General features: G+C 42.8%; 1 protein-coding gene across 1 annotated transcript; it reads right to left on the bottom strand.

Moving 5' to 3' along the window:
- Positions 1-3077: 3077 nt before the first annotated feature.
- pou3f2b (POU class 3 homeobox 2b) lies at positions 3078-4247 on the bottom strand. Its single transcript, XM_037677151.1, has one exon. It carries the CDS (start codon positions 4212-4214, stop codon positions 3078-3080), a length of 1137 nt encoding a protein of 378 aa, XP_037533079.1. The 5' UTR covers positions 4215-4247.
- Positions 4248-18230: the final 13983 nt, after the last annotated feature.

Genomic DNA, 18230 nt, shown 5'->3' with positions numbered 1-18230 from the left:
TCAGACGGTTCTGAGCAGTCCAGTTCAGTTCACATTCAACGCAGGTTCTTGTGGTGAGGTTTCCCTGCAGCTTCACTAAATTCCCATCATTCAGCCTTTTGTTTCTGCACCGTAATCCTCACATCTCAGTTTATTCCCAGGCTCACGATCAAACTTCAGAAGAGCAACGAGGGAGGATTTTGAATCAGAAACTCTTTTTTTTTTTTGTACGATTTGGCAGAAGACACCTGAGCTGTCCAATCAATCAAGCAGTTCATACAAACATCACATTGCAGCTTACTGTGGGAATATTTTAGACAAACGCTGAAGGAAATGAGATCACTCACCAGGAGAGCTAAGAAATGGACTTTATCTCCTCACACATATACATCATTTAATCTATTTCCATTTAAAGGAATTTAATTTTTTAGCTTAAATGATTTAAAAATGGTGTTTCCTGCTTTTATGCGCCCATCTTCTGAATTATTAATATTCTGTTATTTATCAGGAACACTGAGACAGCCGAAACACTGAAAGGCTAAAAACTTTACAATAAAGCTTCCCATTAGAATAAAGACGGAATGAAAATATAAGATTAACAATCATTTCAAAATGGACCCCATTTTATCATGATAAAGGGCCAGCTCTGGTCCTCGGACCCCCACTTTGATAACCCATGGATGTGCCAAAGTGAGTGTTTTAGAAGCAGCCTGGAGGCAGAAACATCACATCATCATCTCACAATCATCCGTTCATCGGCTCGTATTCTGGCAGCCATTAATCCCAGTCATAGTTTTAGCTCCACAGCTGTGGCTGCTCCCTCCACCTCCCCAACACAAAGATGTAGATATAAAAGAAAAGCATTTAGGCTTCACGTTTGAAAAAAATCTTTTTAATATCAACCCCGTTATTTAAAAATGTGCAAGTCCTTTGTTCATGAAGTGAAACAACCAGTTTAAATCTGGCCCAGACTCATGACGTGTACCCCCCCCCCCCCCCATTTTCAAATCAAAACAACAAAATGAAGGAAACACAAACAACAGCGTTGGATTGCCACAGGTCCACATCCTACAGCTTCAGTAAATGATCCTTTTCTAATTAAATTAGTTTGTGATCTGTTTTACCTGGTTTTTGCAGGAAGAACAACACAAAGAAGAGATAGAGGTAAAATGTTTTTTTTTTCCAGTGAGAGACTGATTTTAAAAATATTCCCTGGAAATGTCTTAAAGCAAAAATGCACGTGGAGAAAATGTGTATTTACATTCAGCTGTAGCTGCAACAATCCTCCCGCTGCCGAGACTAAAACATCTGCTTCTCCCCAACAAAGCCCAACTAAAACCTGCTCCTTCATATAGAAATCTCCCTTTGTGTCTGTGAAAACATGGCAGAATAAATTACAATTTGAACAGGCAAAACAATGAAAAATTAATTATTTAAAGGCAAAACACAAATCAAAACGGCTGAAATATGCTCAAAATCAAAGAAAAATTTGATAATAATAATAATAATAATGATGATGATGATGATTTTGATCATATGCTGAAAAGTCGGATTTTTAAGTGTTTATGAGGAAAAAGGTATAAAAGCTCTAACCTATTATTATTGTTTTATTATTAAAATGTCTTGTAACAAAGGTTTTTATTTATGGAACTATCTGTTTGCTGTTCCTAAAACTGAACATTTTTCCGGCAGTTTTTATCATTTGAGTCCACTCTGTTGTAAACAGGGTCATTTTAGAGAAAGGGCTGAAAATGGCTGAACGAAACTTCCTTCAAATTTTAGTCAAATTTTATAATATTTAAAAATATATATAATTAAAGTTAAAGCTGAAACAAAAACGCATACAGATAATTATTAAGTAGCAAATGAGGAGAAATTCGTCGAACAACTGAGCTGCAGAAAACACACAAGGCAGTGCTGGATTTTAAAACTCAAACCTGCTTCTTGCTTCAAGCGTCCGTTCATAATGAGAAAAGATGCTCCAGTGGGAAAATAGAAGCAAATTTCAAGATGAAGCCATGACTTGAAAAATAAAACTTTTACAATATTTACAAATCCAAAGGTGAGAGTTGCTGCCATTTTCTTTGTCTTATTTTGCAGACATATTTAGAGCCCATCTTGGTGTGGGAAAGTGCCTTACAGTCCAATCTACCGCCGAGGAGCCCCTGCTGGAGCCAGAAGACCCTCTGAGGGAGGGGGGCATTATCAGATTGTTGTTTGGGGGGTACATTAGTTTAAATGCGAACTAATAATAATAATAATAATAATAATAATAATAATAATAATAATAATAACAATATAATAATAACGACAATAATATGATAATAATTATAATTATAATAGTAATAATAATAATAATAATATAATAATAATAATATAATAATAATAATAATATAATAATAATAATAATAATAATAACGTCAGAGCTGACTGCGGCCTCCCGGCGGTTCGGTGCTGCCAGATGGGACCCAGGCGGTGCTCACCCACAGCTGGACTCCTCTGGACTGAAGAGGGGGGGCTGCAGCCTTTACCGGCCTCCAGTTCAATCCATTCATCCTTTGACCCACCCCCACCCCCAACTGCACCACCCACGCGCCCATCCCTGCTGGACGCACAGCATGGAGCTAAAACTAACCAGGATCACGCGCAGAATGTTGACGGAAATAAAAATGGCAAATGGGAACTATTTTGTTTCATTATTATTATTGTTATTATTATTGTTATTATAGTTGTTGTTGTTGTTGTCTTGCCCCCTTCCTGTCCCCTCCCTGCTGTATTTTTTCCTCACGTGCAGTGTTTTTATTCACAGCAGGACTACAGACAGTGACCGGGGTCACAGTGCTGGCGCGCGTCCTCGGAGAGCTCCAACAGGCTTCAGCTCGGGGAGAAGCTGAGACGAGCGTCCTGCCCTCCCCCCTCCTCCCCCCTCACTCTCTCTTTTCTCCATATTCGCTTGTGTAAATACTCACTGCAATCTATTTATACATAAAACACGTCGGATCGTCCAGTGATTTACAGATGAGCATAAATAAAAACAGAGACATTTCCCAAAAGGAACTAAATGAAATAAAAGAGCCGGAGGAGCGGCTCCTGCAGAGTCACTGGACCGGGGTCTGGACCCCGTGGTGCGGCGGCGTGTCCCCGTACACGTCCTCGCTCCCCGGCAGCGCCCCTCCGGGAGGGGTCATGCGCTTCTCCTTCTGTCTCCTGTTACAAAACCAAACCCTCACCACTTCTTTCTCCAGGTGAAGACTGTCCGCCAGGGTGATTATTTCCGACGCGGCCGGCTTAGGGCACTTCAAAAAATGGCTCTCCAAAGCTCCTTTTACGCTCACCTCGATCGAGGTCCGTTTTTTCCGTTTCCTGCCCTGCGCCGCGATCTTGTCCAGGCTGGTCGGGCTGCCCGAGGTGGAGTCCGCCTCCTCCAGCCACTTGTTCAACAGAGGCTTCAGCTTGCACATGTTTTTGAAGCTGAGCTGCAGGGCCTCAAACCTGCAGATGGTAGTCTGCGAGAACACATTTCCGTACAGGGTCCCCAGCGCGAGCCCCACGTCCGCCTGCGTGAAGCCCAGCTTGATCCTCCGCTGCTTGAACTGCTTGGCGAACTGCTCCAGGTCGTCCGACGTCGGCGTGTCCTCGTCCGAGTGCTCGTGGTGGCTCTGCGGCCGGTGCTGGTGCTGATGCTGAGACGCGTGCTCGCTGAGGTGCGGGCTGTGGTGGTCCTCGTGCGTGTCTCTGAGGTTGTGGTGGTGCATCCCCTGCGCGCTGCCCGGGATCAGCCCGTTGACGCTGAAGCCCGGCTGGGAGTAGATAAGGCTCTGGCCGTTGGTGGTCGCCATGCTCGGTATGTGCGCCGAGGTGGTGGTTCTCCACGCGCGGCCATCGTGGTGGTTCGCGTGCGCCTGGTGCACCAGGTGCGGCGGCCGTGTCTGCTGGTGCTGCAGGTTGTTGGAGCTGTGCATGTCGTCCCGCGCGCCCTGCACCGCCGGCTTGATGTCCTGCTCCGCTCCGAGCGGGCTGGAGGACCACGGCGCTCCTTCTCCGTGGGACAGCGCCGTGATCCACTGGTGCGCGTGGCTGAGCGTGTGGCTGTTGCTCTGCAGCGGGTAGTCGCTCTGCAACAGGCTCTGCGCGTCCCGGTACGCCGAGGACTGCTGCATGCCGCCGGGCTCCGAGTGCACGATGGACGCGCTGGAGGTGAGGATGCTGTAGTGGTTAGACGCTGCGGTCGCCATGACTCCCGGAGCCGGACTGGTCTCTCTGGTTAAAGGAAGCCCGCATTTGACAGACCCTCCACTGCCCATAGGCGGCTCCCAGGCGCTCTGCCGAGTGGACGCCGAGGCGCACCTGGACTCCGCCCCGCCCCCCTCGCCGCTCATTGGAGCGCTCCGGAGATGATGGACGTGGTTACCCGTGGCAACGGCGCAGCGATTGGCTCCTTGTGGGCTTCCACAAACACTACTCTCTCTGGTGGAGAGGCGCGCGCTGAGGCTCGGGTGCAAGCGGAGAGCCGGAGAGCAGCGTGGGGGAGACGGAGCAGCTGCAAGACCCACATCCTGTTTTCTCCAGAACCAGACCAGGTAGTCCAGATCCAGCTGGGGGGGTGTCTTCAATGAGGCTACAGCTGAATATTTAGATTCATTAGAAATGTTGTGCTTGTTTGTACAAATGAGCTGAATTAAATGTAAATATGTTAAATGTGTGCGTTAAAACTGAGCCTTTTATTTAAATCAGAACAAAGAATTACATTGAAGATAACTTGGATTTATGTTGTTAACATAAAAAAAAACATAACCAATATTTTTGCATTTTGTTGCAGGCTACTGCTTTAGTGTAGTAAAATGTTGTCTTTTAAATTTATAAATGAAAACACAGTTATTATATCTGTCATTTGAAACTCAGCCATTCGAGTTCATTAAAGCAGTAATTAATGTTTTATTTACAATGAATGTACCTAAAAAATAACGTGAACATGTTTTTAAAATGATTTGTTTTGAATTAAAAGATGTGTTGATTAAACCAAGAATGCAACTGATAAGCTTTGATATGACTATAGAGACATTTAAATATTTTTTGCATGTACATTTCTATTTGATACCATTTAAAATAATTTTCAGTACTTTTAATATGTATGAAAAACAATGACACACTCAATAAAGCTTAATAATGACAGCTATTTGCAGTTTTAATGTTTTATTTTTGTTGATAAAGACTTGTAAATGTCAATGATGGTCATTATATTGACTATAAAATGTTTAACAACCTGCAAACTAAACTGATCCAATTTAGGCTTCAGTTAACTTGGTACAATCAATTTGACAAAGTGCACAAAGAGTTTAACAATTTCTGGTTGTATATTTAATATAAGATGCATTTATGCATTAGAAAAGTAAATAATTTCGTTTGAAGTTGTCTAAAATGTGTTTTTTTCTGCAGCCTGAAGTATTTTTGTGGCACCATTAGAGTTTTTACATCACCAGAAGAGAGTTATAAATTACTTTTCGTGATTTTGGTCAATGATTTTTTAGAGTTAATAGTGTGTGAATGGCTCTAGCTGCTCATCAGCCACAGAAGTGAACAGAAGGATTAAGTCCAAACTCAGGTCTCCAGTCCGGGGCACGAAGGGCAGCCTTCCATCCCGTCCCAGCTGTCGTTCCCCCCAGTGTCAGCTTCAGGGACCAGGACTTTGTCCAGAGAGGGGACATTCCTGGCCAACTGCTGCTGGTTGCCATAGGGAGAGGTAAATGAAACAACAGCAGTAGCGTCACTGCTGCTGCCCCCCCGATTCAGGACCATCTAAAGGCCTCTATTTAGAGAGGCTCTTTGCTGCGCGGACAAAGCCTTCACACGATAAAGGAGGGAGGAGTAAAGAACGCACAGCCCTAAAAGAATAAAAAGACTGGAAGGACTGAGAAAGATGAGATTGTGTCTGCCTGCAGCCTCCATGAGACAAACTGAAACACCATCAGGGATTTCATATTTTTACTGGCTTCACCTTTCTAACTCTGAAGTCTTTTCATTCTGTAAACTACATTTGACCCTTTATTAAAAAATAATAATAATAAACCACCACAGGTTGCTTCACCAAATATATTACTTCAGTGGCAACAAAGTAAACCTATAATCTGCTTCTACGCAAATGACTAAAACTGTAATTAAACATTTTATTTATTAACTGGAATCTGGGGTAACACAAAAGGCAATAAAACAAATAGTTTTCAGTGAAAACATTAAAGAGCACACACATTATGGTCAGGGATGTTAATTTATTCAAACCAGTTGACATCATGCATGTCAGGCCTGGGGACACTGCAACAAAAAGCAGATGTTTACTGCAAAATGTTCTGTGTCCTGAGTGTGCTGTTTCAGGTGGACCATGTGTTTTTTTAATTTTTTGATACCTTGGTAGCTACAAGAAGCAGGAACAGTATAATCTTTAAGGCACAACGTAAAATCAAAATGTACAAATGTTTTTGATAATTAAACAAACTGGAGCTTTAATCACAAACATAAACTGCAGAGTTATTGTCACGCTCGTCTACATCAGTAATATTTGCACACAGTGATATAAAGTGGATAATGAGGAGCAAGACACGCAAAACCCTCATATTCCATGTACAACCAGAAGCTCTTTAATAAAAGATTTGTGATTGGGCCTTTAATGGATCTCATTTCAGCGGCTAATAATCCTTTATGGATGTGGCTCCAGCTGCACTGACAGCTCACCGAGCCGCCAGGATTTAAGTTCGCCCATGAAAAGTTTCCAGGCACGGCTCAGTCATTCATTCTGTTAATATTAAACATTATTGTGGCGTAACATCGAAATCGGCCAAATCAAAAGAACATTGTGGTAATTAGGCTGTAATTCACGGAATTACCACATCGCCACACAGGCTTAAATAGTCGTGTTGGGAGAAACGCAAAGCACATTATTTTAATGGCGTAATATGCAAACTACGGCTCGTTTCAATTACATGGCTTAACAATGCATAAATGATGCAAGCCTTGTTATTTGGGCTGCAAGGTCCGCAGTTATTCAGTCACTGGGAAGGGGCCAATGAGAGGGGCCAGTGCAGCGCAGACAGGGCTGCTGCCACACTACATTTAAGAGAATAAAATGAACAGTGGAGAATGTAAGCGTTAAATTAACAGTAGGATAATTATATGACCCGTGTGCTGTAAAGATTCAATTTCCAACGCTCTAATTAGGCGAATGTCTCCCCATACATCAGCTCACATCCCTCTGCCAATTTCTCACCAGAAAGCGTCCTGTGAGCGGAAATAATTAGATTTTATTAAGACACGGCTCGGGTAATAAAGGAAATCAAAGGAGGGGGCTGGTTAAATATGATATGTTTTCAAAATCACTCACTGGTTCAAACACTCAGCCCAGTGGCTCCGAAATGAGGACAGCCAGGAGGGAAGAGGATGGAATGTGGTCACCAGACAACTAACCTCGTCATCCATCAGCTGTCTGGTTTAAAGGAAAACATGTCGTGTTGAACTTTTCAATAGAAGTTTGTGATCATTTGTTCAGATGGAGGCGGTTCAGGATGGAACAGAAGTTTAAGTTCAGTCAATGAGGAGACTTTACTAAAGAAATATCAATGATTACATGGAGACATGTTGTAGATCAACTTCTAAATCAAACCTTAACTACACGTTTAAATTGAGAGCTCTTAAAATCTGTACAGCAAATATAAATACCTTGTTTATTAATCAGATATTTGTTTATGTCACAACGTCCTAAAGGAACTTTACAATCCAAAACCCTTAACAGATGCAGTTTATACAAATAGAAGTCAAATAATGAAAGATTTAGTCTTTAATGACTAAATATGAGCGTATCCATCTTAAAATGATCAAAATAAGCTGTGTCCTTATAATTTTCACCAGTTAATAAGTCTGATAAACACTAGAACATAACACTTTTTATGAAGAAACCTGTCATAAGTTACCATATAAAAGGAAAAGTTCAGGAAGTTATTCATGTTTTAAGCATCATATCCTGACATGCATATGTTCAACATCATGGAATCCATGAAGCATGATCTCCTACAAAGAAAAGTTAGCGTTTCAGATTAGCTGTTCAGATTTCACTAGTTTTCTTTCTGGGCTGTTTCAAGTCTTACATAACGAGAGGCCGGCCCACGCCTTTCATCCTTACTGTAATCGCTGTGTGCATCAAACATGGAGAGACTGACAGGCTGCATGGGAGGATTAATACGGTGGGTGAGTGACGACACACTGCTCGCTCAGGAGGCGGGGAGGGGGAGACAGAGGAATGTTGTGAACAAGAGATGGAGAGGAGACTGAGATACTGGGGGGTGAGGAGGAGGAGAATGAGAGAAAAGTGGGAGAGGACAAAAAGTGGGGAGAGAGTTAACGAGAGGGAGAGCATTAATTGTGCGCTTTGTGCCGGGGCTCTTTTGCTGAGTGTGGCTGTCGAGGTGCGGGCGCTAACCTCTCCAGCAGCCCGCCGTGATCTGAACCAGCTCTCAGACTGCTGTATTCCAATGCAATTAGACCACTCAAAGGCCTGCTTAAAGCTGCACCCCCCCATGCCCCCCCCCCCAACACACACTCACACACAGCAACAGCCCCTGTGGGTCCCCTCCATTGTAGCAGGGAGGTGTATTCTGTCGCTCTTTGAGGCCCTGGATGAAGAGACCACCCCGGGGAGCAGGAAAAAAGCAAGGATTACTTCTCTTTCTGTCTATCCTTTCACTTTCCTCCCTTTACCTTCTTGTATCTCTCTTTTTCTGTTCCCCCCTTCTTCAATCAGTCAGCTCAGGCAGAAACAGAGCGCGGCTCTGCTCCTCCAAAGAGACACAACTTGGAGTTTGTGCAGTATGAAACAAAGAGAGGAAGAGCAACGGGGCACTTCTGTGATGGATGTCATTGAGGGACTGCTTTAGCAATATCACTTCCCTCTTCCTCTTTCATTATTCATGCAGACCCATATTTCAACAAGTGGCGTGAGGCGTGCAGCTCCCCAGCTCTCCCCCCACAGACGTCAGCCTCCGTCTGCCCCCTCGGTGTGTGCTGCTTTAACCGAGAGCTCTTCTCAACAGAGAACTATCTCTGGCAGACTTTCAGAGTGTCATTCCCCAGAAAGCATTTAAAGCAGATTACAAACTCGATGCTACACCTCCCTAATAAAAGAAGAGAGAAGAAAGGGGGGGGAGGGGGGGATCTGGCACATTAACACCTGCAATACTGCTCAATGGCATCAGCAGATTAACGAGGTAATCCACACAATGAGGCCTTTGATTCGTGTGGTTTGGCAGGCAGTAACGCCAGGCATAATGCACACTGTTATTTCAGGCTGTCCCAGCACGAGGAAAACCTGGCAGAAGACGTTTCCTCTTTTGTTTTGTTTTTTTTCATCCGATGAGCTTTTGAAGAATTTCATCTCATGCATCTGGCGCCTCAGCCTGACTCCTTGTCAGAGAAATAACCTGCTCCTGCGAAGGGAGACGGGGAGAAACGCAGGCTTTCTGTGTGCTTTTTAAACAGCAGGGCTGAGGAGCTCTCTCCCCACCATTTTTCTGCATAAGGACGTGCAGATAGGATGTGTGTGTGTGTGTGTGTGTGTGTGTGAGGCAGATATCGCGGTGCCATCGCTCATGTGCAGCTCGATTAGCCCCACGTGTCTCGTTCGTCAGACGTGGAGGCAGAGCAGATGGCAGGAGACGCACCGTGTTACCACGCTGCAGCACTATGTAACGCTGCTCTAATTGAAACATCAATACTACCCTGTCAATACACCACTGCTACTTTACACAACACCGCCAGCTGACCTGCACTTGACTGGTAAGAGAAGACTCAGAGGTCCTGAGAACATGTTGCTAATCAATGGCATCATGTTTGTCGTCTTGAGAAATACATCCTAGAGCTGATTCCGTTTGCCTCCTTGTTTGTAGGCTGAAGTAAATTAAAGAGCATGCAGAAAATCTGGGGAGCATCCCCCCCCCCCCCAGCAGGCCCTCCATTTTAAATGAATTGATAAAAAGTTGTGGGAGCTCACGCGGCTGTGATCAGTAATTCGACGTTATCGGAAAATTCAGCGGAGAACAGAGAGAAATTAGGCGGCTAGGAATTAATTTGTTATTTGTCCAGCTCAATGAGGAGTGACGCAGGCCCCTTAATGAACGAGTAATCCATCCCTGACTGCGCCGAGCGGAGCTCACCCTTCACTGGAGTGGAAAAAGACAAACACATCGTTCACCAACCTTTGCAACTTCCGAAGGCAAACAACGATGGAAGAGATGAGGGCTGAGACCTGTTCCTGAAATGATTTTATTTTGAGGGGGAGGGGATTCATAAGTTTTTGGGGGTGTCAAAGCAAGAGAGATGGAGTTTTAAAGCAGACTCAAGAAAACCACAATAAATATTTGCTGCTGACACCGAGCGGTCCACAAATTGATTTGTGATCAATTGGCTCGCAGCTCGGTGGAAAACAACAGTCTTTATTTAACCGTGCTTCACGTCTGCAGCTGCTCCACCCCCCACCCCCCCGCCTGCCTCTCTGCTCACAGTGTCTTCATCTGCTGGGTCTGAAGACTCTGACAACTGGGCCTTCATCATGAAGACATCTTTGACAGCATGAGACGGTGAGAACTGGCTCCTCCTGTCCACCTCCTTCCTGAGGGTCCTGGGTTTAGGAACTTGGTTCTCTGCAGCAGATCTTGAACTTGGGGGGGACCTCTGTGCACCGTGCGCCAGATGGAACTGCGAGATAAAGTTTCAATGAATATACTTCAAAATAAAGAGAGGAACTTCAACCCCTGGAATAAACGTGTTGATTTCTCTCTTTGACTATCTGAAAAAACAAAGTGCTTTAAATAGTTTTAAATCACTTGTTTGGCCAGTTTACAAGAAACATACCTTTATAAATGACTCAGTAAATAATTCTGTTAATAATTAGGCTGTGAATAGCCTTTAATGTGCAATGCATTAGATAAAAATGGACACAACTGAATATTGCCAAATACAGAGCCAACAGTTTTCTGTACGCTCCATTCTCACTTCTTACCTGTATTCATCACGAGTAAAAGCTACCACAATTTTTGGCCTATAAGTTGCAGTTTTTTTGCATAATTTACATGCCCTTCGGCTTATATGCCGAAGCGACGTGTTTATATTTCCCCCCTCATATTTATAAACCAATTTTTGGCAGAGATATGACCGTTTTCATTCATTTTGACTGAAAATATCAAACACTAACATTTTCAGTTGCTAGATGGCACTCGATGAGTATGGCTTGCCGTTGTGTCATGTAATAGGTAAAAGTGGCTATTAATGACACAATCAGCTTGCCATAGAATACCACCATCGTCAAGCTCTGGGATTACGCCTGGAGAAACCATCAAATCAGCTTCATTTCGCTGCACCGCCCTGGCAAAATGAAGCCGATTTCACCATTAAAGTGCATTTATTAAGTAAAAGTTTAACTGAGACGCAGCTTTGCTATAATGTCGAGCAAACAAACAATTGTTTTAGGTGGTTATCTTGTTAAATTTTGAAGAAATGCACAACATTTCTCCTTCCTGATTTCCTCCCTCAGTCTTGGAGTGCAGAGGCAGTAAATACTTTTGAAGTGCAGCTGATTTGACCGTTAAATTGTATTTATTAAGGAAAAGTTAGACTGAGACACATCTTTACTATAATGTCGAGCAAAGAAATAATTGTTTTTAAATGTTAGTCTTATTAAATTCTTGTTAAAGTCCTCCCGTGCACGCTCTCGCAGCCGCCATTTGGCAGCCAATCAATTTTTGGCACAACACCGGCCCACATTTCCGTGTTGTCAGCGGTGACGCATAATAGAAGCGACGTATTTATGGATTTTTTCACTTTATTAGACATATTTGGACTGATGCGACTTATGGAGTGGTGCGACGTGTACAAAGTTTGTTTTGGCATGTAGAGGTATTTAGTTTAAAAAGAGGCTGAGAAACCAGCAAATATATATTTACCCAAATATGTGAAAGTACACTTGATCTTGCCAAATAGTGATGAGCCTGTTTTAAAGTATGAACAGTGTTTTATAATTGCTGTTTAAAAAAGCGTTTACAATCTCATGAATAGTTATAAAGCTATAATAAAGTCTTTATAAAGGCTGATGTAACGATGCATTTAGTTTTTTGAACGAAGTAGTAAAATGAAAACAGAAAAAATTAGGCTTTTTTAAACAACTAAATTTAATTTCAAGCCAATTTTCAGTAACTTTTCCAGCTGTTACAACTAAAGAATAAAAAAATTAAAAAAAGATAATGTAGGCTTACTGCCATATCATTTGTATGTAAACATATTTATTTAGATCAAATGTTTCCCTGAATGTCTTCCAAATCAGACTGATGCTGCAACACTTACCTTGAAAGACATTCTGGTTTTCAGGGGCCTAATGAGACTGAAGTCAGACCTTCTGCCTCCAGGAGTTTCCAACATCTGGTTAAAGACAAGACAAGTTCACACATTTAGTGTTCAAAACAAACACAATCCAAAGAGTAACAGCAAAATATACACTGGTAGATCCTCTGCATGATGATGCATTCTTCTTCTTCTTCTTGGTTTTTTTCTTGCTGTTGTTGTTCTTGTTGTTGTTCTTCTTCTTCTTGCTCTTCTCTCTCTTCAGGCTCACCACAGCGAGTCATCCTCTTCCATCTCTGTCCTCTGCATCCTCTGTCCTCACTCCATTCATCCTTCTACCAATAAACCCACGGTCCCTCTTCTGGACATGTCCAAATACCCTTAAAGGGACGTCCATGCTAGTACATAAAGTTTTAGTGTCCAGTTTGGGACAAATGATAAAAACACAGAGTGAAACCACTGTTTTAGAGGTTCTTTGACTGAGAAAAGGAGAAAGGCTCAGTCTCCACCCACAAACATAAAAACAGGTTGTTTGCTCAAAATCTCTTTCTTACACAGATCACTTGTTATAAAATCCTTCATGTCCTCCATCAGTTACATCCCACTTACAGCAGAGTGCCTTTCTTCCATGTTTGGTAAGTAATGGGGCTAAAACACACACAGGGAATGACATGCTTTAAAGAAATTGTTAAATTGTTTCAAACTCAGTTTTCACAAGAAAACAAAAACCAAAAAAAACAAGCCAAGCAGCCGAACGAGCTCAGTCCATGGTTGCAACGTTCAGACTGCAGTAAGGAATGAGATCTTGGCTCAAGTTTTCAGCGAGTGTTAATATCTGCAAGTTGTGAGGAATCCCGAACTGGCAGCTTACAGCGGGGGTTTTAGTGATACAGTATTTACAAGGCACCAGGAAGTGGGAGCTCTGCAACAGACGGCACTGAAACACAGCTCTTTCAATTATTTCTCACAGCATTCATGAAAATAGAAGCGCAGCAGGGAGTACAGTATGAACCACCAAACTATAAAAAGAAGCGCAGCCAAAAGAGAAACTCCCAAGCTAATACGACCGGTGTGAGCTGTTGCTGCTGGGAACAGAGTAATGCACAGGTCTCAGAGAAAAACGTGAGATGGAGACGGTGTGGTGGAGTGAAGACAGGGCGAGCAGCGAGGGAGGAAAGGGATGCATGAATAATTAGGAGGAGGTTGAAGTTTGGATTTGATTGCATCTTTAGAATCTGTTTTGAGAGTGAAACTGGTCTGATAACCTCAGCAGGGAGCCTCATACGATCACACGCATGCTCGAGAAGCAAGCGAGGAGGGATTTACAACGAGCTTTAGCAGCGTATGAAGATAATGATTTACATCTTTACTATTTTACATGCTAACATGACGGACATTTAGTTAAGGTCCACTTCAGCCCACAGGAAGTGTGGTTTGGTGGAGAAGCTGTGAGCAAATTACATCTCATCTGACGTGAGTAGCATTCGAACAACTTAAATTTGGAAAAGAAGTTTTAAAGAACAAAGTAATAAAGAAAAGGGACAATAATTCACCCAAGAACCAGGCTTGTGGCTACACTGATCCCCTCTTGTTAGACATGAAACAGCTCTTATTGAAAAATGTGGCACGTGTGTGTAATAGAACGCCACATTAGATAATATTAAACGTCTACACTTTTGCTTGACTTGCTCAGTTTGTTGCAGTTTTCTCGTGAGTTTAACTGAACAAATATCAGGACGCTGCTGAATGCATCAGACCGCCTGATCAGCACGTCTCAGCAGCTCCAACGCTCGCTGAGCTCCTGGCAGACTGACACCTACATCATGTTGTGTTGTTCTGTTGAGAGAACAACTAACTGAACAAATGGTGTCATGCTAGAGTGCCGTGGTTTAATTTATGATGTAGCATTCTATCACACCAGTAGGACATTTTTAACTGTGTTGTTTTACCTTAAAAATGCCATAAAACAGTTATAGGGGAGATGAGGGCTGAGACCCGTTCCTGAAATGATTTTATTGTAGGGATGGCTATTTCAGTGTGGCTATCATTCGCCTGGTGGATGTTTTTGTCTTTATCATTTTGTTAGACTTGTGATACTATTGACAGAAGAATACTTCAAATATGACTGAAACAGGACTGATGAGCTAACAGCACTCTGAATGCATCAAATACCAAAGTGGCTCAGTGACGACGTAAAACGACTCCAGTCTTATAAACCTTTACATTTATGTCATAGCATCATTACACAGCTATTTACTTAAAATCCAATGAGTATTTACGTGCACAAAAAGCTGCAGCTAACTCGCTGCAGCACTTTGGGTGCAGCCTGGAGCACTCCAGGCAGGAGTTTTATAATATTCCTGTTGTAATAATTGTGAAATGCTAAATAAACAGCAGTGAAAAGATGTATAAGATATCAATTGCATGGACTACCATGGTATTTTAAAACTGGAGTTAAGACTGCAGCCATCCACTCTAGTCCTATCAGACTTTAACTTTGGACAGAAGTTGTTGAAAAAGCCATCTACAACAGGTAAGATATTATTTGTTCATATATTATCAGCAAAAACCCACTTCAAAATGACTGAACTATTATTTTAATGTTTATTTTTTCCCATTTCAGTGTAATGTATTTCTTTATGTTGTTTTACAGTTACAGTTTAGGTAAAGGCAGTGGATCGGCCATCAAGGACATTTTCATTTATAGGAACCCGATTAGTTTAGCTTCACTTAAGAAGGCACATTCTTTTCTGTTTTTTTTGTATTTGTGTGAATTTTCCTTTTTGTATCTCAATCATATTTTACTGTAGTCCTGCATTATTAGTATTGTTGTGTTGTGCAGTTTTTTTTACTATGCAGTTCCGTTGTCTTTGTGCAGCTTGCTGTCCACTATCATAAATAAATGTGGACTTTTACTCTACTCGGAGTGCTTCGGCTACAACTACATTCTTACAAGTTTTTTCAAACATTGACTATGACGACATAAAAACTAATTTAAATCCACGGTTTGCAGCCGTGTCACTTGGTGCCCAGTTCTCAGTATAACTGTAGTGTAAGTGTAGTTACCATCAGTCCCAGAGCAGAGCAACAAAACAATCATTTAAACACGAACAACGTGACTGCTTAGAGTAAAAATCCAACCAGTGAAGTTATTAAACCTTGAAGTCCTGTGAAACCACGCACACATTTTATCTCTGCAACTTGTAAAACATAAACAAAAACTGATTTTTCTAGAGTTGCTCTGTTTCCTCCCTCAGATGAGGAGCTCCTGGTGAAGCTCAGATACAGAGATGTTTGTTTCCCAGCCCTTCCACCATCTCCGTGGGACCCCCCCCCCACCTCATTCCCCACCAACTATTCCCAACCTAATGGATCAAACAAAGGACATCATTTGTAGGCCAAGTACTTTTCTGAGTGTCTCTCTTCGGCTCTGCATACCAATCCAATACAGCCCAAGGAAAAAAGCCACGCTGTTGAGCGTACCTGTGTGTGTGTGTGTGTGTGTGTGTGTGTGTGGACTGGGGGTTGGAAGGTCTGTTTGCCTCTCTGCCAAGCATTGATTTATCCTTTTCTCCAATTTATTTCTCCTCCTTGCCTCTACAATCCATTCAGATCTGCCTCTAGGGGAGGAACTCAGGGTAAAGACGTTGTCAGACCTCGTGCTCGCCTCCTAATACCAGCTCTAAACTCGTCCACGGACCTCGGGACCGTGTACTCCTTGCAAGGACAAGTCAGCCCGCAGCAGCTGCCTTTCATCCAGGAGCAAACTTTTCTCAGAGCTATAATTGGTCTTATAAAGACACAAAACATACGGAGGAGGTTGAAATTCAAAATGTAAAAAAAAACAACTATCACTTGAACTAGAAAGTTCCTGGAGAAACTTTGTCGGGGACTGCCACGTGGCGGCCATTTTAAAAGTTTGATTTGACAGTATTATGTGTTGAGGTTCCCTCTCACCACTATACCACATTCAGCTTAAAACAACAAAATACCAATCAGTTATAGTCACTTTTTTCTTTTAAGCTATGGTGGCCATCTTAGATTTTCGATTTGGATTCAGTGTGTGATGGGGAAGGTTGGTGGGGAGTGGTGGAGCAGAGGTTAGAGAAGGTGGGCCTGTGAACAGAAGGTCACCGGTTCAATTCCCCCTAACAGACAACATCAAAATGTGGGTGGAAAAGGTGAAGCACCCACACCTGCCCCCACCCTCATTTGTACCACCCTGGACCATTAAGCAAGGCCCTTAACCCCACCATCTGCTCCCCAGGGCACCATAGATAGCAGCTCTCTGCTCCACACAGAGGGCTGTGGTAGGTCAGTGGTCTGAGGTTGTGTCAGGAAGGACATCCGGCACACAAACAATTGCCAAGTCTTTGTGTGAATTAGTTCACTGTGACGACCCCTGAAGTAGGGAGCGGCCGAAAGGAGAAAAAAAAGTGATTCAGATCCAATATCCTCAAAAAAAAACCAAAAAAAAACTTCCACACCGCCGATATTTTGACTTCTTCCTCTCCACCGTGACCAGATCAGGTAGGTGCACGTGACGTCATCACATTGTGCTGACGCTGCAGGCATCCTTGTCACTGGGTTGTCATACAACAACAGTGTATTTTATATCACTGAGTTATTTTAATGGAATGGCCGATGTCCAATATTGAACTTTAACGGTAATATCGGGCCGATACCAATACCATGCCGATAATATTGTGCATCCCTAGTGCAAACACTCAAATAAGAGGTAGATAAAACAATATTATAGTCTTGGATTATTTGGAGTGGTTCAAAAGTCTAATGGTGGTTGGGCAGAAGCTGTCACAGAACCTTACTTATGGGGAAGGTTCTCAGTTAGAACCATACAAAATTTCAGCTCAATGTGTCAAAATAGCCGAGTTAAAGCTATTTAAATCGAACTTTGGTGGCCATCTTGATTTTTTTAAAATTCACTATTTATTGGGCATTGGTCTCAGCTACTGTGATGGTCTTGTGACCTGTCTAGGGTGTACCCCGCCTCTCGCACAGTGATGGCTGGACATGGGCACGAGTGACCCCCACGACCCAAAAAGGAAGAAGCGGGTAAAGATAATGGATGGATGGATGGATGGATGGATGGTCTCAGCTACTACCACACCAAATTTCAGCTTAATATCTTTACAAATGGCTGGTTTACAGTATCTTTTCCTTTTTAGCTCAGGTGGCTATTTTGGACATTTGATTTGCAACCACGGTCTATAAAAAATGACTAATAAAAATGGTGTCTTTGTTTGCAAATTATGTCACCATGGTAACTTGAAACCCCAGTAAATGTAATAGCACACATCACAGTGCCAAGCTGGTCGTTTTGAATGAACATTTCTGGGGGTACACGTTGCGGTTCGGGCCGCATTAAAGTCGATGGAGGAGTAAGATATAAAGTTAAGAAACCCTTGTCAGGTGGATAATATTAGGTGGCTGCCTTATACTAGGCAGTCCCCGATTACTGAGAAAACATATCTTTAATTTCTAAAGAGTTTTTCAACCTGGTCCTTTCTTTGTGGCAACAACTGTTGCAGAATGATGCTTAATTCCCTCTGATAATCAGGCCTAGACTCAACGCATGAGCAGATATGATCAGACTAACAATATCTTGAGTCTGGATTCAACGGTCTGATCCTTATCTCTGCCTGTATGATTCTGACATTTTCAGATGTTATTACTCAGACTCAAGGATTTGTATCCTAATGCCTCGACAGTGACGACAGCGCTGAGCAGAAATGCTGCATGAGCACAAATCCCCTTGTTGTACCCTTCACACACACACTCACACACACACTCTGGCAGCCGTATGGCAGAGATCTGAGAGCCATTCTTCAGTGTCACAGTGAGCGACGCCTGGCACATCC

This window comes from Nematolebias whitei, chromosome 5 (assembly GCF_014905685.2).
Source record: "Nematolebias whitei isolate Nwh7 chromosome 5, NemWhi1, whole genome shotgun sequence".
Lineage (NCBI taxonomy): Eukaryota > Metazoa > Chordata > Actinopteri > Cyprinodontiformes > Rivulidae > Nematolebias > Nematolebias whitei.
Note: the sequence above shows the minus strand (reverse complement) of the source record. Positions and strands in the feature narration are given on the sequence as shown.